The sequence below is a fragment of the Anser cygnoides genome, chromosome 8, assembly GCF_040182565.1.
Source record: "Anser cygnoides isolate HZ-2024a breed goose chromosome 8, Taihu_goose_T2T_genome, whole genome shotgun sequence".
NCBI classification, from domain to species: Eukaryota; Metazoa; Chordata; class Aves; order Anseriformes; family Anatidae; genus Anser; species Anser cygnoides.
In genome coordinates, this window is record NC_089880.1 from 17,134,787 (window position 1) to 17,158,503 (window position 23,717).

Below are 23,717 nucleotides of genomic sequence, written 5' to 3' on the forward strand. Positions count from 1 at the left end.
CAGACCACATCAAATGGTTAATGAGTATTTTTCCCCACGCTTAGGGTATAAAACATCCAGCCTTCCCAGGACACCTGTCCAAGAGCCCCAGGACTCTTTGTTTAATCAGAATTTGTGCAGACACCCCTGTGGCACTCGCAGCAAGGGGTGCATCTGCAGCACATCCAAAGGGAACTGACTGCACTGAGAGCTACCCAGCTTCCACAGGAATTTCTGGGCAAGTCTGTAAATGCATATATACCCACGGACAGCACACCCCACAGCTAGGAGATGCGGGTGCTGCTCCCTCCCACGCTGTGTCACAGAGCTGCTCCCCTGTAGAAAGCTGGATGGGCCTTTTTGGAGTTGGCCACGTTGCTGTTCTTCCTAATGCCAACAAAAAACAAGGGCTCAGCACTGCCAGCCACAGTTGTTCCCTTACACCACAAGCCTGCTCTATCACCAGGAATAAGAAACGGGGCTCAAGCTCTCCACGTGAAGCTCAAATTGACAACTAATGCCAAAAATATTACTTGCTTTTGCTGAGAGCCTTTGTTATCCCTTTTGACTTCACTGGAGAAGAAAATACAAGTATTTATAAACAAAGATTATGCACTGACACCCAACTTTGTCTCTGTACTGTTGTTAAGAAGTATTACTAACAAGAAAGTTGCAAAAATGTAAACCCTTTGATATTTATTCTACACTAATATAAAGACCAGAACTGAGCTGGTTAAATTCAATGACTATCCATTTCTCTTTTTATTTTTCCTTTTAACATCTGTTTTTCTTTGCAGGTTCATATTCCACAGCTGCATGTAAATCATTCTAACTTTTACAGTTTAAATTGAGTCTATCTTTTGTCCCAACCCATAGAAGTCTGGATTATCCATGATATTTGAAAAACCAAGAGAAACATCCATGGACTCTTAAACATTATACTCCTGAGATTTGTGAGAGGGGAAGGAAGTGGTGACCTCCTAGGATTTCCTGAGGATTCTTTCATTTATTACAAAAAGCTGGGGATAACACTGACAAGGTCAAGCAGCCTACATGTCCCTCCTCTGATGGCTACGTTATGATTTGCTCTGAGAGGTATATAAGCCAGAGAGAGATCAGAATTGGGCTCGGAAAAGTAAGTTCTGTTCTGTGGATAATTTTTTTCCCTGTGTTTTCCTTCCCTCTTATGACGTTTTCACCTCTTTAAATCCACATTGGAAGAGGAGGGCAGACACCTATCCTCCTGACTTGCTGCTGCTCTAAACAACCTGACTGCCCAAACAATCTGAACTTCCCCTATTCTCCCTTCATACCCTCAAAGCCAACCCCACAGGGTTGTTCTTCTCTTAAAGCAGAGCTGCTGCCACAGCAGTGTGTTACCAAAAGCTCTGAAGGGACAGGAGCTCAATCTCTTCAAATCCAGAAGACCATGAGGACACAGCAGTGCACAACATTGGGTCAGGATCTTTCCTCTCAATCAACAGCCAAGAAGGCTATGAATAGTGAAGGCCTCATCTTCAGAAGAAGACTCGTATTTTCCTGTTTCTCTGCTTGAACGCTCAAATTACATCCATTACAGAATAGCCATGCACAGATTTCAAAGCTAAGAATTCTGTCGAAGAAATTAGTCCTGTCTGCTCAACTTCTTTCCTAACCAATGCTGGTTTTCTTGCTCCTCTGATACCTGCCTGAGAACATGAAAGAAAGACTCTTAAGTTAGACATGCCACTTCTTTTGTGCTGCAATCTAACTGTAATGTTACAGATGTAATGCCCAGATATGAAAATATTAAGAACTTAATTGCAGAGTTAACTGAGCTAAATTGCACCAACTATACAATTTACAGCTACCTTTACTACATTTCACAGGAGCCCAAAGATTTTAGGTGTCTCATGACCAGTGACTCTCAGAGAATGAGTAATTACTTTCTCCAGGCTGTTTTTAAAATCCTATCATTAATGCCTACATTTCCAAAAAAAAAAAAAAAAAGCAAAACCAAAAAACTACATAGAAGTAGAAACTAAAGCACATGACACATGAACTTCATAATGATCTTGGCTTCTTTCCTTGCTCAAAATCCTGATATTTGAGTATCTGATTCTATGGCTTTGGTGTTTTACTAATTTTGTACATTTCTATTTTTAGTTTGCTATGATCCTTTTCTCTAGGGGAAAATACAGAAAGAAAACAGAACCATTTATCTAGAGGACTTACTAATGTCAGTGCAAAAGCAGGATTCCCAAAAGACTTTTCATCATCCTTATAGCCATGCAGCCTAGCAGATTTTGAACATTTTAATGGCTAGTGATGAAATACCACAAAACAATCAAAAGCATAACAAGGCTCACTGACTGTAGGATGGACTGTTGTTTCAGTGCACCCCCTTTGTCCCCAATCCCAAGTTTAAAATTCTTCAATCCTCAATTACAGAGAGATTATTTAATTATTTCAGTATTCTTTCAAGGGCTGAATCGACAGTTCTGGAGAGTGATGCTTCCTATTAAACAAAGGCAGAGAAGCTCGAGGAGCGGCACCACAGCCGATAGCCACTTCCCGTGCCTTGGAATCACAGAATCAGTAAGGTTGGAAAAGACCTCCAAGATGATCTGGTCCAACCATCACCCTACCACTATCACCCACCTTTCCTTGAACACCCCCAAGGGACAGTGACTCCACCACCTCCCTGGGCAACCCGTTCCAATGCCTGACCGCTCTTTCTGAGAAGAAATGTCTCCACATTTCCAACCTGAACCTCCCCTGGCACAAATTGAGGCCATTCCCTCTAGTCCTATCACTAGATAACTGTGAGAAGAAGCTGACCCCCAGCTCCCCACACCTTCCTTTCAGGTAGTTGTAGAGAGCAATGATGTTTCCCCCGAGCCTCCTCTTCCCCAGACTAAACAACCCCAGTGCCCTCAGCCGCTCCTCACAGGACTTGTGTTCCAGGCCCTTCTCTGGACACGTTCCAGGGCCTCGATGTCCTTCTTGTAGTGAGGGGCCCAAAGCTGAACACAGTACTCGAGGTGCGGCCTCACCAGAGCTGAGTACAGGGGGACGATCACCTCCCTCGTCCTGCTGGCTGCACTGTTCCTGATAAAAGCCAGGTCCCTTTGCAGGGCCTTCCTACTCTCTGGCAGATCGACACTTCCCCCCCAGCTTGGTGTCATCTGCAAACTTACTGAGGGTGCACTCAATTCCCTCATCCAAGTCATCAATAAGGATATTAAAGAGCATGGGCCCCAACACCGACCCCTTAGCCCAGCCCTCCAGCAGCTTGGCCTTTGGCAGAGCCACCCAGAATGCCCACTGACACCAGCAGGGTCAGGCCTCCGGCAGAGAAACAACACTCGTGCACGAGACAATCACCTGTCCCATAAGAGTGCTACCTACACTAAGTCCTCTGCCAAGCAGCACACCAAGCGGGGCCAGCACCATGAGAGCCCTTTCCTAGTCGTGCGCAGGGGCTTCACGCACACCGAAGAGCCAGCCCTCCATCATGGGCCCAGGCAGCCCCCGCAGACCAAGAACGTTCCTGAATCCATCACTTCAGTGGTCACCCAGCTTAACAGACTTGATGAAAGATTCTGAATTTGCTTGTCAGATAATTGGGGCCTTTTATGATTTATGCCAAGTAAATAAGAACCATATTTGTACTGCTCTTTGTGTAGCAGGCTGCTGCCTCCTGAACAGAGTGAAAAATATCCAGACGTGGACATGTAAAAACCAAGCTCAAACTCCAAAACTGTCATGTGCGGTAAAACCCTTCTTCTCTCTTTGCCTCAGTACGCTCCTAAACATCCGCCTAACAGTCTACTCCTCTCCCTCTTTGTCTCTATAATCTTTTGACAGCAGAGGGGCTTCAGGGCGGGGGCTGTTGCAAACACTTTTAGGCGTGTTTGTAGAGTGATTTGGAAAATGAAGTCACAGTCTCAGGTAGGATATTTATTTGCCTTACCAAAATACCTCACTAACAGACAAGTAAGAAAAGAAATCACCAAAAAAACAAAACAAAACAAAACAAAACTCTGTTGAACTGGATGGCAAACACACATAAATATGTTTTCTGAGCACTTAAACATGATATATGAACACACTTCCAGAGACAAAATAAGTTACTTGAGTTTTACGCAAGAGCCTTTAATTGAAAAGATGTGTGTAGCTTCAGGTTTAAAGCCACCTTTGCTGACTAATTCACATTATATAAGCTAGTTGCAAATTCTCATTGATTACAGAAAGAAAATTTCCCCAGATGCATATCAATCAATACGTAAGAACCCCAAAAGAGCTGTATGGCAATCCAGCAACACAGAGGAAAAAAAAAAAAGGCATTGTTACGGGAATAGTATTTAAAATCGCCATTTTGGGCAACACATAATTGCAAAGGCTATTATTTTATTTATTCAAAATTTTAAAAAGTTTCTTCTGTCAAAAACGTATCTTTAAAAAAATAATTCAATTAAATTATATAGGAAACATTACTGGTTGAAAGTGACAATGTAGATGCATACAACTATTGGTTTCTCTGACAAATTTGAGACTCCTTGGTAATTAACATTCTTATGGAGTCAGAGATTCTCATGACACATTGTCATTCAGCCATCCAGCTCTGCTTTAATGTTACTAGAATTGCACAACCTCAGTGCCTTTCACATGCTATTCTTCAAAAGATGCATATGTCCAAAACATAAAACCCAAAACTGAGGGTATAGAAAGAATAACGCATTCAAAAGAAGGAATCCCTCAGCATCCTTTTATTCCTACATATATGCCCAATCAATTTTTGTTGCTTTTTTATGTCCTACATCACAATTTGTATGGACTGAGAAGTAAAGCTCACTGTAGTATATCTAACTGTACAGTCTGCTTCCATGGATGGCTTCTCTTTCCTCATCTGACTTCTTATCTGGCTGTGAAGTTGCTGCATTTGAGCAAACACAGTTATTATTACAATCGCAGCAGGCCTGGCAGTTAGGCACTTCAATAACATTATTAATTGAGCCACATAACATTCCTACAAAACAAGTGGTATTATGCTCCTTTTCAGACATAAAGGAAAAGCACAGATAACTTATCCATGCCTTGTTCCTTATCTACCTAGTGGGAGAGAGAAAATTAAAACCTAGGAGTTCTAATGCCAGTCCTCCAACTGCTATATGCCAAAATAACTGTTTCTGTCCATCATTCAGTTTTGAAAATGAAATAAATACAATACTTACAAAAAAATAAAAAAATTAAAAAAAAATCACCTCTGACCTAGCCACATCTCAATTACAATTTCAGGTGAGAAAAATAATGTTAAATGTTCTAAGCTTTTATACAGATATAGCAGACGTGATTTAAAAGCCTTGCCATAAAACTATTGAGGCATCACGGAGTTCCTTTTTGGAACAAGGAGTTCCAAAAAATCATGACTGCATGTTCATATGAAGTAGCAGAAGTGGATGGTGCATTTTTGCCTACTTTTTTACAATCCCTGTTTCAAATCAGTAGGCCTCAAAAAAACAAGAGTTATTTATGAAAACGCTAGTGCTCAGCAAAACATATGAATCTATGCAAGGTATGACTTTGCAGCACACTGGTGGGTTTTTTTGTGTGTGTGTGTGGGGGGGGGGGGGGTGTTAAATCTAGGTTAATTTTCTTGCGCTGGTCCCAGTTTGGTTCCCTAGCAGCCAGACATGGCACATTTTCCCGACATGGGAATATTTTCCTACCAGGCTTTGATGAGAATTAGAATATAAGCAGCATACATTTACACATTTTATATCTACACTGGAATTCTGAATCTTGCAGTATTCTTGACATCTGTCCATTGGGTTATTCAGTTCACGTCCAACGAAAGTAATGGAAGAAATTTCTGACAACGTCTCCCTGTCACATAAATGACAGCTCAGATTCCACCATCCACTGGCTCTTACCTGTCAAGGAGAAGCTCTAGTACTTCCTTAGTAGAAGCAAAGCCCCTGTATGTTGAGAGAAAGATACTGATGTAGGTAAAATCATTATCCCCAAAAGCTGTCAGAAGGTTCTCCACAAGTTTCTCCAAAGTTCCAGCTTTTATTGTCCTGATCTTACATGTTTCATACTGGCTGACAGTATGTCCTGGAGGTAACTGGTCCCCTTCAACCTACAAAGTTAAAGCAAAGACAAAACACACAAATCAGACAGAAGCCAAATCCCTCACACAGTCATCACACTAAAACAGATTAAATTTCATCTTTTCACAGGGACAGTTATTTGGTAGCCCATCTTTAGTTACTATTTTTTGTAGATTTAGTTACTATATTTTGTAGATTTGGGCTCACCAAACACTGTATCAAATAACAGAGGTTATTTAGTAAGTTGATTTCTCTGACATGTTCCACAGAATATTCAATATTTTGACTGCTATCAAGTTATCTTGTGATCCCACCATATATATTATGTAAAAGAAAGTTCATTATCCCACAAAGATTAACATTGCTAGAGGAAACAATAGTGGTGATTCACAGTCTCACTTAACTTCCGAATAACCACTAAAACTGACCACAGTTAAACTAGCGTCAGAACTTGTGATTCCTTTGCTGCAAATACCAGCTTGGGGCTGATACAAAACCTAAGGTCATGAGCACATTCGGACACTAAGCCTTTCATGAGGGCAAAGAAAGTATCAAAGACATCTTGCAAACGTGCCATTATAACACTTCAGTTATCTCCTACAGTTCTTGGTTGTCACAGTACTTGTCAACTAATCACACGTTTGGGCTTTTTGGCTTGGTTGTTTGTTGCGGGGGGGTGGGTGGATGGTTTTGGTTTTTTTGTCAGCATTTGCTTTTACTGCTTAGAGCCTGCTTCACATCTGAAAGAACAAGAAATATTCCCTTAAAATTCCTGCTTAGAGGACAATTCAAAAAATTATGTTTGTGACTGATTTAAATACTTATCTGTGATGAAAAGCCTTAAAAGCAGGATTATAAATTATACGAGCAAACAAAAAAAAACACCAAAAAAAAAGAGGAAATTTCTCTTTAGCGGTTGAATAGGCTATCTGTGGAAAGGAATGTTAACAAGACCACTGATACAGAAATGGCTGAGCCCTACAGAGGCAGCATCAGGAATAGTACAGCTTCCCTTCTGCTGCTGTTATTTAACAGGAACCAAACTGTCCTCAGTTTGAGAACATGCTGTGACGCACCTGCTCCACTACCTTGATCGCAATTACATGCATAATGACTATTTAATCACTGTAATCACACAGCACCAATACTGTAACAAAAAAAAGCTGTTTCCCTTGAGAGAAAGATGGCCTCATCCTACCTGAGGGTTTGCAATCACAAACGAAAAGAAGAACCCTGTCAAAGATCCCCAGACATCACCATGATTTTTGTACATGAACTTGTTCACATTCACTGAGCTCAGAAAATGTTCTGTTCAAAGCAAATACGTATGTATCTAGGATTAACAGGATTTTACAAAGGCAAAATAATGTCATCATGAAATATTTTAAGATTGTGAAAACCGATTCTTAAATCTGTTTAGGTTAGATTAATTATATCAGTTGAAAAATACTACAAGACATAAACTTTTACTTGTCAAGAACAGACAAGAACCAAGCTTAGTCTTTGTGTCATCAATTCTCCTTCAGTCTCAGAACAAAAACCAAGGAGTTCAACCCATTTTCAGCGTAGCATTATTGCTCTGCAGATTTCCTTCTCATATGTGCACTCACAGCAAGCTTTCAGCTGGGACTGCTGTGATGATGCTCTCCTGAATCACAGCCTTCCTTACCCAGCTAACAGCTCCTTCTGCATCCTGAAGATAATGATGATTCATATCATCATGCCAGATTTCCCAGAGAAGCTTTACAGTAACATTTTACAATTTAACAGCTCTTCTGGGTTTTGAATATTGAGTCCGTGTTCAAATGGGAGCAGAATGATCAATGCCACATACTCCCCCAGGAAACAATTTAAGACATGTTTTGGGTTTCTGTGTGGCTCCTTGACAACACGTCTCAAATTCACCCTGAAGAATCGCCTCCCGGGCTAAATATGAGGTTCAGGCACAAGGCCATTTTGACCAGAGATTGTGCTTCAGAAATTATCTAATAAGGGATGAGTTAGAAATGAGGCTAAATGTTAGAACAACACCTTGGTACTAGACTAAAGACTTAAAGATACCACATTAATGACTTACAGGTGTTAAAGACTCTGGATTGGTATACTGGCAAAACAAAAAAGAAAAAAAAGTAAGCTATTTATGAAGTAATTAGGAACGGATAGCCTATTTCACATTAATAGCACTAACTTCCATTGCTTTTCAATTGTTTATCACAGATAACCCTTCTTCTCTTCAGCAATATAGACATCCTTAATGAGTCTAAAGCTCTGCTGCTCCTGCACTAGGACATTTCCCAGCTTAGAAGGTCCAGCAACTTCTCGGTATAACATTAAAATACAACCTACTAAAACAGAGTAGAAAATGGAAGAAAAAAATGGGCATAATAGCTTCAGCATCTCTAAATACTACGGATAATTATTTATTTCTAGCAGTACCCCACAATGTGCCAGACCTCCTAGCAAGAAATGGTTCCAGACACTAGGTTTTAGTAGAAAAGTGCCTGTGTGTGTGCAGGAAGCAGTGGACAATACGGGAGCATCTTGTAGGACCAAGCCACCAGGACCTCTCAACAGAGCGTGAAGACCACTGGTTCAGCTGGCAAGCTGAGGTCCCAGGAGAGGCAGCCATGTCTCAGCAGTAAGGTGGCACCATTTCACAGAGGGTCTGTGCCACCAAACAAAGCCGTTCCGGGGGCCCTCTTCTGCCCACCCGCTGCCATGCTTTTGAGCTGGTTTTCGTGCAGCCACGCAAGGAACTGGGCTACAAAAGTGTTCCAGCTAAAGCTGAGCCCTTCATGGCTCTTGGTGGGGTCAAGCATAACCCAGACCAGTTGCCCAACCTTTTTTACCCATGGCTGCAGCATCACATAGGCCAGCATAGTGAAAATGAGCTTGGGTTCAAGGAGTAAGACAATTTCTGGAAGCGCTGCAGGTTTACCTCTGCAACAACAAAATTACAGGCTGGGTAACAGTCTCGTGTCATGAACTGATTCATGCATTTTATAACTAGACAGGGCAATGCACAGGCCTGCTGCACCAAAACCCACAGCAACGTCAATGCAGCCCCACAGGGAATGATTGAAACTACACCAGAGTAACTTGCAAAATTCTGTTCCACAGGTCCTGTGGCTGTTTTAAAGGTATATAACGTTATATATCTCATTTAAAGGTGTGCATATTATTATATCTAACCCCACCATTACAGAAACACCTAAAAGGATATGTTGTTACTATCACTATACACCTCCATTCAAATTTCCACTAAGCAAAAATTGCTTAGAAAAAAATCTATTGCTGACCTTTCATCTTATGATTAAAACATCATTTTGAAAATAACTAGTTACACAACATAACCTCTTTCAAACACAGAATAAAGTCTGCACCACAGTACTTTGCCATTAGTCTTTCACCCAGCAGATTTCCCCGCTCCATGACAGGCTGAATGAAGGCTGTCTTCTCCTCCCCTCTCATTCACTGATGTGAACGTGTACTAAGCAAGGACAGAATCTGCTTCCAAGATTGATACACGCTCCTTTAAATTCTCCTTTAATTGCAACTTGCCGAAGACATCATGTTAGGAGAAGCTTGTTATTTTTTTTTATACATATATAAAACAAAACAACAAAAAAACCCTACACACAAACAACGAACAACAAAAAACCCTCCAAATCCTGAAAATCTAAAACTAAGTTTGTCAGCAAGACATGAAACTGCTAGAAATCATTTTAAGACACTTTTAGGGATTGTTTGTATTTGTATTACTTTAGTAAGCTTGCCTGTAAGTTTAAAAGGAAAAAGGACTTGGCAGACTTTCAGAATAAGACATTGTGGGCTGAGCTAGCATGCTAACAGGAAACTGCTCAGTCTGGATTTAATCAAGAGGCCATCTCTTCACTGACATAAGCAGGCTACCCAAAGGCAAGAGTTTTTGTGTTTGTTTTTGCATTGACTGCCTGCGCAGAGGCATACTGTAACTATTGCTATTAAAAGATTTTCCTAAAGCTCTTTGCAAGTTTTGACAGTGGCACACGGTGATCACTTATGTGGTACCAATTGAAGCCACCAGAAGGTTTGCTCTGTTTCCCTCTCCTTCCTTTTGTCTCCATCAACAACACATGCAGCAGCCTAACAAAGGTCCTAGACCCCAACATCTCACAGATTCAGCAAGTTTTCTTGGCTGAAAATCAACAAACAAATATAAAATGCCATATATATATTTAAATAGTCTCACTTTGACTTTTCAGGCAAAGAATTACAGCCCCGATAATCTGCAAGAGTAGTGATGAGCAAAAAACTTCCTACCACATAGAGGACATCTTTCAAGAGCAAGCACAGAGAGGTTGGACTAAGGTATGTCCTTTCAACTCCTTATTCTTCAGACTGTGCGGGTACTGACCTAGCATCACCGCAACACCTCCACTGACCCTCTGCAACACTGTGCCTTCAGAGGGTTTTGAAGCTCTCTGCTAAGGGCATTGTCCTACAGCTGTAGGGCAGGAAACATTATCCGTGCTTACAGTTCCTGCTGAAACAGGAGAGCTCTGCACAAACTGAAAGCCACTTTAGGCTAAAAAGGTCCTCCAAACACAGCTGCAGATGCCTGGTGCCGAAGGAGCTGTCTCTTGGTTCCAAGCTGGCCGCAGTTCCAGCCCTGCCCTTGCCCCTTCAGGCTGGCTCCTGAACCCGCCCTCAGTCCCACTCACCAAGGCTTTGTGAGAGTGCAAGGCAGCTGCACACACCGTTGCAGGATGAGGAAGAGACGCATAGCATCTTAACAGCCGACAGATGTGGTCTGTCTGTAGCAGGCCCCAACACAGGGCTTGAGCAAGCAGGTCCGAGGTTACGACATCCTGTAATCAAGAAGGCTAACGACCAGGTGAGTACAAACAAGGGGCCTTTCTGAACGCGGGGACACACCGTCAGCAGCCTTTCCAACCGCCGCCTCTCTTTCCCATCAGGCCTCCTTTGCAAGGACCGACTATGATACACCAATTTCTTGCCATTTTGTCTACTGAGGAGAGAAAAATAAAGCAACACCTCCACGTGCCCCAAAGTCACCAGGTATTTCATTCAGCTTAACAGACAATATGCAGCTCTTGGTGCCACAGCCTCGTGTGTCAGAGGTACGAATGCTATCTGTTAATCTTCAATGGCATTATAAATTAAATTCCTCAACTCCTCAGTTAGTAAAACTTCCTATCAATAGGAACAACAGGCTCTTCAAGGTAAAGAACAGTTAAAAATCTGAACAGTGCAAAAATAAGCTGCGACCCAAATAGACATAGAGACTGCTAATCGTGATTTCAGAAGTGTCACTGGAAACAATCTCTTTTACCCAAAACCCACTAATCTGCAGCTTTTTTCAATGAAAATGTTGTCTGTTACAATTCTGAAAGTGAGAATCATGGAATGAAATCAATGTAATCACTTTTCATTAAGCAGACTAAAAAAATACTGAAGAAAACAAATGGCATGAACAGTAAGTACATCAGATATCAAATACGAGAGGTTTAGTCATTTAAAACATTATCACTTTACTAAAGACTTGTTTTATTTAAAAATTCTGCAAAAAAATGATTTTCAAGAGCACATAACTAACTAGTGCCTCCTAAATTCCATTTTTATTGATTTTGACAGTTAGATTTCTAAATGCTTTTGACTTCGTATGAAGCTTACAGCTTTTCCAGATGGGTAGTTTTCCATTCTAGTTATTTTTATTAACTTACTGGACAGACACCCTACACTGGACTAAAACTGCCCAAAATTGCAGTCATTTGTATGTTAGGCAAAAATAAGTCTCTTTAATCTAAAGAGTGACTGTTTCATTTCAGTGTTTGCCTAAATATCAATCAGCTTTAACCTTCTGAAAGGAGGAATAAAATGCTTTTTGTAATTTTAACCTTAATTTTTTGATAATGCTTCTTAGACTCTCCAGCCTAAGCCTACAATATCCATACTCATCCTTAATTTTATTTTTTTAAATCATGGAATGATTAAGCTTCAAAAGTTCCAGAAATACAATCATCCATAACACTAGTCTGACAGAAGAAAATACTGAGGCATCCTTCATTTAACAGGCAATCACACATCACTTAAAGTAGCTAAAACAGAGTTGTTTGAAGAACAACCGTATTCCTTGGCAAAAAAAAACAACACAGAACTTAAGCAGCAATAAGGCTTCAAGATGCTATGTAAAACTTCTTTTCACTTTGGTCAAGTATTTTTGTAAAAGACAACTTCAAAGATATTAACAACTTATTTGGTTCTAATGAACTTTATAATTGGACCTGCTCCCCTTAAAAGGAAGGAAGCAAGACTCTCCCATGTGTGTATAGACATAAAATCCACAGCAGCTGACAATCATGCTGAACTGACTCAAACTTGGGCACATTATGCTTACTGCCCCTGTCCAGACCACATGATCATTAAAAAAACTATGAAAAATGGTATTTTTGCACTAACAATACCACATAGCAGCATACATTACAAAGATCAGTGACTGGACTAAGTTTATCAAATGAAGCCCGAGGCTTCAAGCATTGTCAGGATAGGCCCCTGGGTGTATACATCTATGCTTCCTCCTGCGATCAGTTTTGTGGTTCGGGCAGCACGTAGGAGCCTTGTATCCCACCACTGTCCTCTTTGTCCTTGTCCTCTGTGCTGCAGAACCGTCAGCCTGGAAAGTAAATCACATGAGATAAGACTCTGAATCTGAATCTGAATTTCCACTCTAGGAAACCACGGCTGGGAACACAGGAGTGGGGAGGCCAGAGGTAGGATCTCCTGCAGCCTGCAGGCTCCAGGCAGCACGGTGCTTTCCTTCGCTAGAGTGGCTGCTTTTATCATGCCGCCCAATTGGAAATAAAATGAATTCAGAGCTCTCTGCAGAGCTTTCTCCCTTTGCTAACTCCCATTTCCTCATTGCAGATGCTGCTGAAAATCAGAATTCTGTCTGTTGACTGCACCAAACTCAGAAGCCAAAATAACTTTGAGCTCCTTCCTATGATCTGACAGCTAGGGGTATTCCTGGATTTCCAAAGCTCCACCCTTTTCCCTTCCTTTCTTACCACATAAATAACCTTTCTTGGCAGCAACCCCAAGTTTCCAGGACCAATTAATTCCATGATCATTGTTCAAAAGGCATTCTCATTTTCTCATATCCTTAAAGCTCACAGTCTGGCACGTATCTGTCTGAAGATCTGGCTAACAGTGACAAAAGCTGTGGGTCATATTCAGAGGTTAAAAAAAAAAAAGCCTTACACAAATGCTGTTGCTCAGTTAGAACCCTTTCACTCAAGCACCTTGCAGCTACTTAAAGCCACTCAGGGGAAAATAATAAACAACGTGCATACCAAGGCACTGAGCAGTGCTTCTCACACCTTCTGAAGTTATGCAAATTCAGACTTATTTGGTTATCAAGAATGATGTGGAACTAGCTCTAAATAAATCAAAGCAAAAGTAAAGAAACCTAATTTACATATCACCTCTTGCTGCATGCATATAAAGGAATTTAAGCGAGCCCATAAAGCGGTTGAATCTTCAAAGAGATCTATATTAAAACGGTATTGTCCAACAACAGCGTAAAAAAATCCCTGCCAAGGGAAGATATAAATTCCTCCTCACAATTTGGTCCACTTCTTAGAGGCACTTACACAAAGGAATGTGGCTTCATTATTCAATGAGAATCAAGTCCTCTGGCAGGTTCACTATGTAGTACACGTGCTTTTTAAAGAGTCTAAAAATTGCCCCAATGGTGTAGTCCCAATCTTCAGCTATCTTGTATGATTTACACACGTACCTTCTCATTGCTTCCTACACTCAAACAGCTCCTTCTCATTCTGGCTCCCATCCGTCTTGCTAAGCCTTTTAACAAAATCAAGAAAAGCCCTCCCACCCTCTTATCTGTCTTCACTGAGTTAAATGAAGCTGATATATCAGATTAGTTCAACTCTTTATTTTATTTTTTTTTTTATTTTTTTCTTTTGACACATTTCACAGACCTGCAGTTTGCCGCAGCCAGATTCTCTCACAGCATCAGGCCAGTGACATCATTTTCATAATATGTTAGGATGCACAAGTATTCCTTGTGATGGTTTTGATTGGACATAGAAATTGAGCAAGTTCCTACTTTAAAATAGGAAACCAAGAAAAAGAAACCAGTAAGTCAGGTAGCACTCTTAGTCATGTGCGTTTCATACTGTTTGAGATGTAGCTGTCATCAAATGACATTTGCTAGAAATATTTTTCTAACCCAACAAACAAATCTGTCCCATATTATGAGAAGAATTACTTCTATAAAACCTGGCATCCTCCTCTATTCAGTGCATAGGAACACCAAAATGTCCAGTCACCAAACTGAGCAATAAATTAATACTAGAAATAACGGATGGCTAAGTGAATAGGGCACCAGAACGAAGGCGAGGAAATAGGATTTATTCCTCATTTTGGCAGTAAACTCAGGACATTCTGTAAAATATTTTGACTTCTGTAGATGAAGGAAATGCTACATAGTGTCTCCACAAGGGAAGAACTCCACACAGTCTTTGGACTTGCGTAAAACTGTCTGAACTAATAAAAGTTTTCACAGGCATGGATTATAGAGAGTCCATGAGAGAGGGAAACAGGCAGCTGGGGCAGTTCCCCTGTGCCCCAGGAGCAGTAAGTAGTAATTCTTTTTTCTGCTAACATCCCTTGTCTTAACTCCTCTTCCTCCCCTTCCCTCTCCATGCACACTGCTTCCAACCTGTCCTGGAAGTCTGTAGGCGCCAAAGCCTGCTTACAGATGCCAGGCTGAGTTGCTTACCAGCGTGCATAAAAGAGAAAGGAAGGGATGTTGAGCAGGGAAAGAAAGTACAAGAGGTGGCAGCCAGCTCAGATACTTCTCCTGACTCTGACTCGGAAATGGCTTCCAGTAATCCTGGCTACAGACTGCAATGCCAGGTACACCGTGCCTTCCACCTCAGGGGTGCTGGTACCTGCCAGATGCCGCAGTCCTTCCAGCCACAGACGGGCACATGAACACTGACCTGCTCTGGGATGTACTTTGGAGCCCACAGGGGGCATACTCTGTGGAGCTAAGCAGTATCGTTTCTACGCAGAGGCCGCACAACCGGTGTAGAAGACCACCAATCCAACCTCACGTTGTTGCAACGAGCAGATGGCGGAAGCTAGGAACAACAACTGAAAACGTGACAGACCCATACACTCGACTCAACAGGCCGGATTCCAGCTCACTTCTTCGTAAGGTTTCCTTGAGAGCAAATGGACTCCTGCCATAAGGAAAACTACTCCCCAGTACCTCCTCAGCCATTTTCCTGTCTTTGGAGGAATCTCCTGCCAGTGCCATGCAATGCCGGTCGGTCTGGATCTTAATGTAGGGCTGAGACACCCAAGTGTTCAATCAAAGAGACCTTTATAAGGCCGTAGCTCTTGCACTGTTACAGAGCGATTGCAGAATACCGTCCCAAGCCAGCAACTAAGGGCACAGCAAGCAAGGAACAGTACAAACCCACGTATGGGCAAACACTTTGAAAAAAGAACACTGTAAAAAAAATGGCGATGCTTCTATTAAACTACATGACACACCGATACACGTTATAAGATGTCAGGTCAAATACACATTGTAGCATGTGGCAAGGACAGTCATTTCTTAGTGGGTAAATCTCCTACAGAGGAGCTAAAAAAACTCTGAAATGTCATTTCAAAGATCATCTAGTCCAACTGCAAAAGTGTTGCATAGATGGCTACAAACGACTATGTCAACTTCCCAACTCTAAGAGCATTTCTAACAACCATGCACACATAATAACACACCTTTAATTTAACAAGTTTAGCAGCTTAGGCTGAATTTCCGAGCTAAAAGCACATCTTAGTCCCTTTTGGTTCTTCCAGGACTTCTTTTGTATGCAACTATTAAGAATTTCATATGTGGCAGGCTGCATAAACTAGGAGTCAGGTTGCATTATTCAGTGACATGCCACTACAACACGGCCTCTACACAAAATACTTTCTGCTAGTTTAAACTAACCTAGATTTAAAAGGCCTACAACATTGGATTTTTCTCCCCATACCACCCACACCAACATCCTTCCATACATATATATATTAAAAAAAAGGTACTGCTGCTAACATCATCTTCCAAGCCCGTAAATAGCTTATAGCCTGCCTTGAGATTGAGAGCTTTGTGTGTCCTTCCAGTCTGTGTACATAACCCTGTCTCCGCAAACTTGGCTCCTGGTCTTGTCCAGCTCAATGCCTGTGCTCTACTGCATAACTGCACTGTCAAAGCTGTGTCCCCTCCCAGCTCCCCAGTTCCTATTTTATTGTTTTATGATCCCTGACTACTTTGACACAAGGCTAGACAGCACAGTATTACTTCCAGTACAACTGCATTTTGACGCCACTTAATGTTGCTACAGAATCAGCCCAAGTACATCACCACCAACATCGACTGAAAATTCTCAATTATCCTCTTATTTATACACTGCCTGGATGTTAAAGATGACAACAACTTTAAATTTACCCTAAGAAAATCTATTATACAAATTCTGTTTGTGAAATACTGGTCAGTGAAGCAATTTGCCACAATTCTTTCATGCTGTGATTTTTTAATAAACACCAAGTATAGCAAAGAGAAGGAATGTTTGACATTGCCGCTTACATAGTCAGACTCTTAATATGGCAAAAGTCATGCCATTTGATGAAAATTATAGGTCAACATGAAAAAAAATGAATTTTGACCACTCAGAAATGTAAAGCTCATTTTTCATCAGTGCCTACATTGTTGGTAGTCAAAGACTGTGATGCTTTTCCTGTGAAAAGTCGCACCATTTTTTTTTCATCCAGGAATGTAATTTAATTTAATTGTGGAGCTCATCATTGCTTTCTGCTGAGTCAGTAGAAACAAAGAAAGTCTTGTATGAGACAGCAGGCAACACTGCTGAACTCAAAATGGATTTAAGGATGCCAGAAGTAATAATTCTGTTGCATAATAATAACATGAATAAACATTACATAACCCCAAATGGTTTTATTCATCCTGATTGTATCATTGGCTTTCCTTTCACACTATAAAGCTTGCTCAAACAGTATGCAGAAATTAAAATTATACTGACTTGGGAAATAAATGTAAACTGCTACTGCACTCAGTATAAAAAACAGGGCAAGAGTGATAGATTTTAACAGTATGATGGAAAATAAAACCGTAGGTGTGGGGAGATTAAGTGCATTCTGACAGAGGAGAAAGCATTTAGCAGAAGAGTGATTCAGATTTTAAAATAAATTGAACTGGAAGCATACAGTATTTTCGTGGAAGAAAAAAAAATCAAGGAAATGTTGTTACATGTTTCATAATAATTACTATGTGCAATCTCTATTGCCAAGCTTTTTTAATATTTTAAAACAGAAATAGGTTAGCAGTAAACCATTTTCATGGCCACAGCATGAATACATACCTAAACTGTATTACAAACCTCATTTCAATGGCTGTGCTTTTTACTACCCTTTGTTTTGAAACTAAGGGATCTCTTCAGGGTGGGGCCTGAGCATAAAAAGCAGTAATAGTAAGATAACATTACCTAATATTGAAAGTTACTAGCTTCAACTTTTATTGAAGTACTAACAGAGTCCAAAAATATTAGTTCAATCAGTAGTTCAGGCCAAACTGCATTTTTACTATGTTATCTAGATATCCCAGGGGATGTGATTACGGAGTCTGTTAAGATTCTTCTCTTGCACGCACACGTTTATGAGTACTGATATGTGTTTGTACCACACCTGTGACGGCAACATCCTTGTGCCATTTATATAGCTCTATTCTCTATGACAAATTCTGCACTTTGTAGATAAACAGCATAAGCTTATGGTAAAGAAGCATATTGTGTATAAATGACTGCATTCTTGTAACTACAACATCTGTCTCTTAACCCACCTCTTCTGACATAGCAGAAAGCAGCACTGGTTGCGTGAGCTGGCGCTGAACCTGCTGCAGCCGTTTGTACTTTGTTTGTAGAATGCTGTTGCAGTTGAACTTAAATCCTTGGGCAACGGACACAAATCAACACACGCACATAATTATGTGGAAGTATTGAGTCAGACCCAAATAAGCATAGCTTACAAGTAAAGGAGAAAGAGCAAGCAAAAAACATCAGGCTGTAAGATAAAACAGAAGTCCTCCACGTTATTGTCCGTCTTTTGTGCGTGTGTGTTGTTTAATTACGCACCAGGAGTTAATAGCATCTCTCTCTTCTTCCCTGTCCTATTCTAACTCTATGACCACCTCAAGTTTTCTGAACAAGAAGACTGTTTTTCCATGAAGAAGAATGCAAGCTTCGTGGTTCAAGTAAGTGTGCAAGAGTTCATTTATGTTTCATATGCTACAGGGAGCAGCCAGCAGGCTGATCGCGCAGCCAGGATCAATCTGTGGCACTCAACAGGAGGAACGCAGAAGTGTAAGACCTGACCTCCAAATGAAGTACATTAATGTTACTTATGAAACATTTCCAACAGCACCACAATGGCTGCCATGTCAAAACGTAAGTCACCATTCCTGCCCTAAAGGGACTCAACTCTAAAACATACAAAATGCACTGCAGGTAAGGCCAGAGATTACTATAAACAAACCAAACAGGAAAAAAAAAAAAAAAAAAAAGGATGTGTAGATATATCTTCCTAATCATTTTCTTGTTCTGTTTGCTTGTAATATATGAGCTGGCTTCCAAATGCACCTCAGCAGCATTTGGTTAACTAATCTCTTTTGCACTGAAGACTATGGTTAATCCTGAAGTGCCTTGCCATTTGCATCCAACACCACTGAAGCTTTGAAATGTTACCAACCTCATCTAATAAATTCAATCCACATGAGTACTATGAACAGCTGAAGGACATTCTGCACTTAAAGATTTGAGCCAAAACAGCAACTCAGTATGATTCAATGCACACAAGCCAAGATGTGGGGCATAAACTGTTTTCCCCTGTGTCTAGGGGTAAATAACCCCTTCCACCACTGTTTAATATGGGATGGTCTTTCTACTTTTGGATATATAGATACTTGGAAGTTTAAGCCATTGAATTCTTAAGTGTCAGAAGAAGCTACTGAGGTCAGGAAGCCTAAGCTAATACATAAAATATACAACAGGTCTCCAGTTTGAAGCTATGACAATTTGAACATGTCTTAACACATTCAGCCCTTCCTATCGTTTAACCATTCCAAGACCTTTGAATAGAAAAATGCCACTTTATAATAAAAAATATGTTGTTCTACTTGCACAAAGACCCCATGGACTCCCCAAGAAACAGCTCTTGACTGGGAGAAAGCTTGAATCTCTGCAAGGAGCAAGGCAACTGTAAAAAGCAGCTGAAGGGGTGGGAGGGGAAAAGAAAACAACCCTTTAAATTGCTTTCAGAACAAGAAAGGTGGGAAGAACATAAGAGGAAAACAGATGAAAGAACAGAATATAGTAACAGGATCACTCAGACAAAGCAGTTTAAATGCCTACACCTTATTAGCGTTCTTGCCGCCCCGTGGCGGCACTGCCAGCTGTAGCCCATGGGCACAAGCTGGGGACCCGTGCGGCACCGAAAGCTCCTGCAAACAGCGCCGAGCAGCCCGCCCCTCCACGTGCCGCACTGCTGGGGTCCTGCGGGAAGGCTTCAGGGAGGAGGAGAAGCACCGGTGGCTCAGCCAACGCCCCTCGTCTGCACAGAAAGGGCCGAAGAGCCAGGCCTCCGAGTCTGTAAGCAGCGGAGTGCGGCTCTCCACATTTCAAGGGAGAAGCGGCACGGCGGGGTCAGAGCACGCATCAGGAGGACCATGCAGGGCTAGAGAGCTCTCACGTCTCCAGCAGTGTCACAGTTTTCTCTCTCACAGGTTCGAATACGATCCGGTTAAATAAAAGTACAGCAGTTTGCCTCTACAGTCTTCAGATCATTAGATCCCAAAACGAGCAGTAAGTATGCTACAGAAGAGAAAATTGAACCCCCAAAAGATGAATTGGTCGGTTCAAATTACAGGGTGAGGCACTAGCTACTGAATACTGAGAACGGGACTCTGGACCTGCCGTGTCTTTTCAAATCCAGTATCACACTTGTCGTTAAATAGGTATGATGCAGATAACTTAATAACTAACATGCTCAATATAATAGGCAGCAGTGAGTTTATTCTGTGAAGATTTCTTGTTACTCTTAAGTAATGGGAGTCAAGTGAAGCAAGAGCAGTTATGGGAACACCACGAATTTCACTGGTGTTTGAAGAACACAACAATTTCTGCACTAACGCAGGACTCAGCTACACAAAGAGGTTGCAAAAATCCGGATACAAGTTGGTAGTTGGACATAAGCGGGTGGCACACAGGAACAAGTCAAAACTCCATCAGGCCGCAAGCCAGCAGTGTGACAGAGGAAAAGGCTGGAAACTGCTACCATACAAAGGGGCAGAAAGCTTCACACCTAAGGTGGAGGCTGCCAGATTTCATTTTGGTTGCCGGAACTGTCTAAGGGCAGCTACACTCCGATGGGCAACAGAGGGCTTACGCAACTAAACATAGAGAAACGTAAGAAGCCAGCAAATAAAGTCTTTTGAAAGTACTACCCTCAAAGGTCACAGTGTGACACCCAGATCAGAGAAAAGATCTGAAGGGCTAGGGTAGGCAGAACATTAAATCTTTCAGCACAGCACTTGGAAGCAGCAACAAAAAGCAAACAATTCTGCAAAGTATAAATAAAGGGTACTGAACCAAGTCGAGGGACATTATTCCTCCACTGCATAAAAGGTCTGATGAGACCACATGTAGAGTACTATGCTCTGTTCTAGCTGCCTTATTTTTAATAGCTTAATACCTTATTTTTAAAGCAGCTATTATGAAGTTGAATGGGGTAAAGCAAAGGGCAACCCACACGATTCCTACCTTCACAGAGTTTAAAACAGTGAGGATGCGGACACTTGTTTTATGCACACAAAAAAAAAGGCAGGATCTGAGCACCCAAAGTTCTTGTTGACCAGAATGAAATTGTGGGACTGCTGGAAAACAGGCACAGATTATGTTGCAATATGGCCCTGACATCTTCTGGACATTAAAGTTCTCATGATTCTTTTTATGAGTGCCTGTGTTCAATTTTATTCTGCCTCGTTAAATATTTACTGCAAACAAATTGAAAACAGAACTTTATAAACAGCAACACATACTAATTGTCATTTTAAACTAAACTAGAGTATATTCCTTCTGACAATGACTGGATGCCATAGAGAAAGGTGAAGAAATAACACCCATAACATAAAGAACAACCAATCTAAAACGAAAGACTCTGCTCAACTGCTGGAAGTGTTTGTTTTAAACCTAAATCGCAACAAGTTACATGTCTTCTATTTTAAATTTCATGTAGTATTCATGCATTTGTTCTCATTATTTACATAAATGTCAAATCCTTTCTGAATGGACTCACTGGACTCGGTTACTACCAGCAGAGTGCCCTTCAGGTTAATTACATACAATTAAAAGGAAGTTTCGTTTTCCCCCTCATTTTCAACACACTGCTTTCCTATCCCACCAAACACTCCCTGGAGACGAAGCATTCCTACTCCACTCACTATTTGAAATGCCTTTGCTGTATCCTCCTATTCATTTCCAGTATCAGGCCCTGAGCCTGTGAACATTTAACAAACACACCTACTGTTAAACCTGCATGTCAGCCCTAGTTGCACCAAGACTCAAATTTAACAGCCCTCACCTTTCCAGTGTTTCCAAATGCCTACAGTCGTATCCCATCTGTGGATCCCTTTTCTAGTTCCCACAGCTCAGAGATAAGGGAACAAGAATAAAGGACAGCAAAGATACTACTGTAATCTCTTCCATAGCAGTACTTTCTAAGCTCCACTCCATTCCCTCCTTGCCTGCTACAGCCTAAGATTTGAAGTTGCTTTCACAACTGGTGGTGAGCGAACGCTTCCTCAGAACTCTGGGCTCTCAGGTGGCCAGGTCTTCTCCCCAAGTGGTTCTAATCAGTTCACTTCTGGTCCTAAATTGTTTCAGTGTGCAGCTGTGCGTTGTTAGCCAGCTGCTCCTTGCTGCATATATGCCACATGTGGAGAAGATATCCAACTGATAAAGCTATGAAGCCACTAAATAAATATTGCTGTGCAACTTTGACAGCTAATGCTTCAAACTCTTCAACAACCTTAAAAAAAAAAAAAAGCCTTTTAAAAGTCAGGTCATCCCAGTAATGCTTTTTTTCTCCTCTCTTCCCCACCTCCCAAAATAAAGGAGAACTATCCCAAATCCAAACAACAGCACTGCTGCTGAGTTGTAAGCCCCACCCAAACGCATAGTTTTGCACTGCGTTACACTACAACATACTTCACATAGCCTGTCTGGTGAAAATTTGTGGCTGTGCTTTGAAAGTCATTTGGATGAAAGATGCTGTAAGAATGCATCATTATCATTTCATTAGGATGTATTTTTACTTTCCTTCTGGTGAATTATCAGTGGCACGGTACTGAACTCCAAAGCAGCTGTATTCAGGCACTAGCAAGAATTCGTTTTGGTCCAAAACAGAGTGGTTTCCATAAAAAAATCCACTCTCACACATTTCAAGAAAATTCTTATTCCAAGTGTAAAAACCTGGAAAAAAAAATGACAGACTTTATATTTCAGCCCTAAATGTAGAGCTACCTGCTGGTGTAGCACTTATGGAAAACTACAGGTCACATCTCAAGAGCTCGTATGGCCACTTGAGCGTGAAAAAAACCTGAATTTTGGTGAGAATCAAGGCAGAAGAAGTTCTGGTAGAATGCAGGTGAGAATACTGACAGCTCCCTGGAGATAACTACCGTTCAGCCACTGCGTCCTTTACGGATGAGGTCTAGGCGCATCCATGCTAAGTGTACAGAAAAACTTGTAAGTAGCACGTATGGAAGTACCATTCCACCGTGCAAGGAATGCTCTGTCAGCCTGGCCAACATCCACTGGGCAAGAGCAGCTTTACTGCTGGCTGAGCAACCCACAAAGGACGTACCATGTCAGTGCAAGACGTACATTCTGTTTTTCTGGTGTAAACAAACCACAACACCAGAATTTATGCATAAAGATGTTTTACAAGCTCTGATACTATCTTACTGGGGTAATAAACAACACTAAGACATCACACTTACTTTGCCTCTGGTCTGCAAGATACTACACACCAGCTATACAAAGCCAAGCAAGAATATGAATGAATATGAATCCCACCGCATTAGCATTCACTTACCCATTTCCCACCAGGTAAACCCGTTTTTGTTTTAGGAGCTAGGCCATGAGCTGATTGCTTTGTGATCGTTTCTGCACACAGCTGTACCCCCTTACAACACTGGCTACAGGAAGCTATATATTTAGAAAATAGATTCCTACAGCAGTAGTAAAAGATGCAAGTTCAAAGCATGCATATACACACTGTCACTTAACATATTTTTAATTAGCTTTACCAAGGCTAAATTTAAATCTAAGCGTGACTAACATGCTTGCAATGCTTCAGCCTGTTTCTTAAATGAAAACATCAAAACCCAAACTGTAAAACTAATGGTTTCTCCAGGGCTATTCTCTTTACAGCATCTCAGTCCAGCTCATATGCTACTTCTCCCAGGCTTTCCGATGACACATAGCCACATTCATTGCC

General features: G+C 41.2%; 1 protein-coding gene across 2 annotated transcripts in view; it reads right to left on the reverse strand.

Moving 5' to 3' along the window:
• RGL1 (ral guanine nucleotide dissociation stimulator like 1) overlaps positions 1–23,717 on the reverse strand; it is an 81,209-nt gene that overhangs the window by 46,306 nt on the left and 11,186 nt on the right. Inside the window, exons 2-3 of one of the 2 annotated variants that reach the window (XM_048059085.2) lie at positions 6,052–6,103; positions 5,895–5,939 (exon numbers count right to left, since the gene is read on the reverse strand). In XM_048059085.2, coding sequence (XP_047915042.1) covers positions 5,895–5,939; positions 6,052–6,053 — 47 coding nt within the window. In that variant the 5' untranslated portion in view covers positions 6,054–6,103. Of the gene's footprint in view, positions 1–5,894; positions 6,104–23,717 lie in introns of both variants that reach the window. The other variant, XM_048059083.2, reaches the window with a different exon arrangement.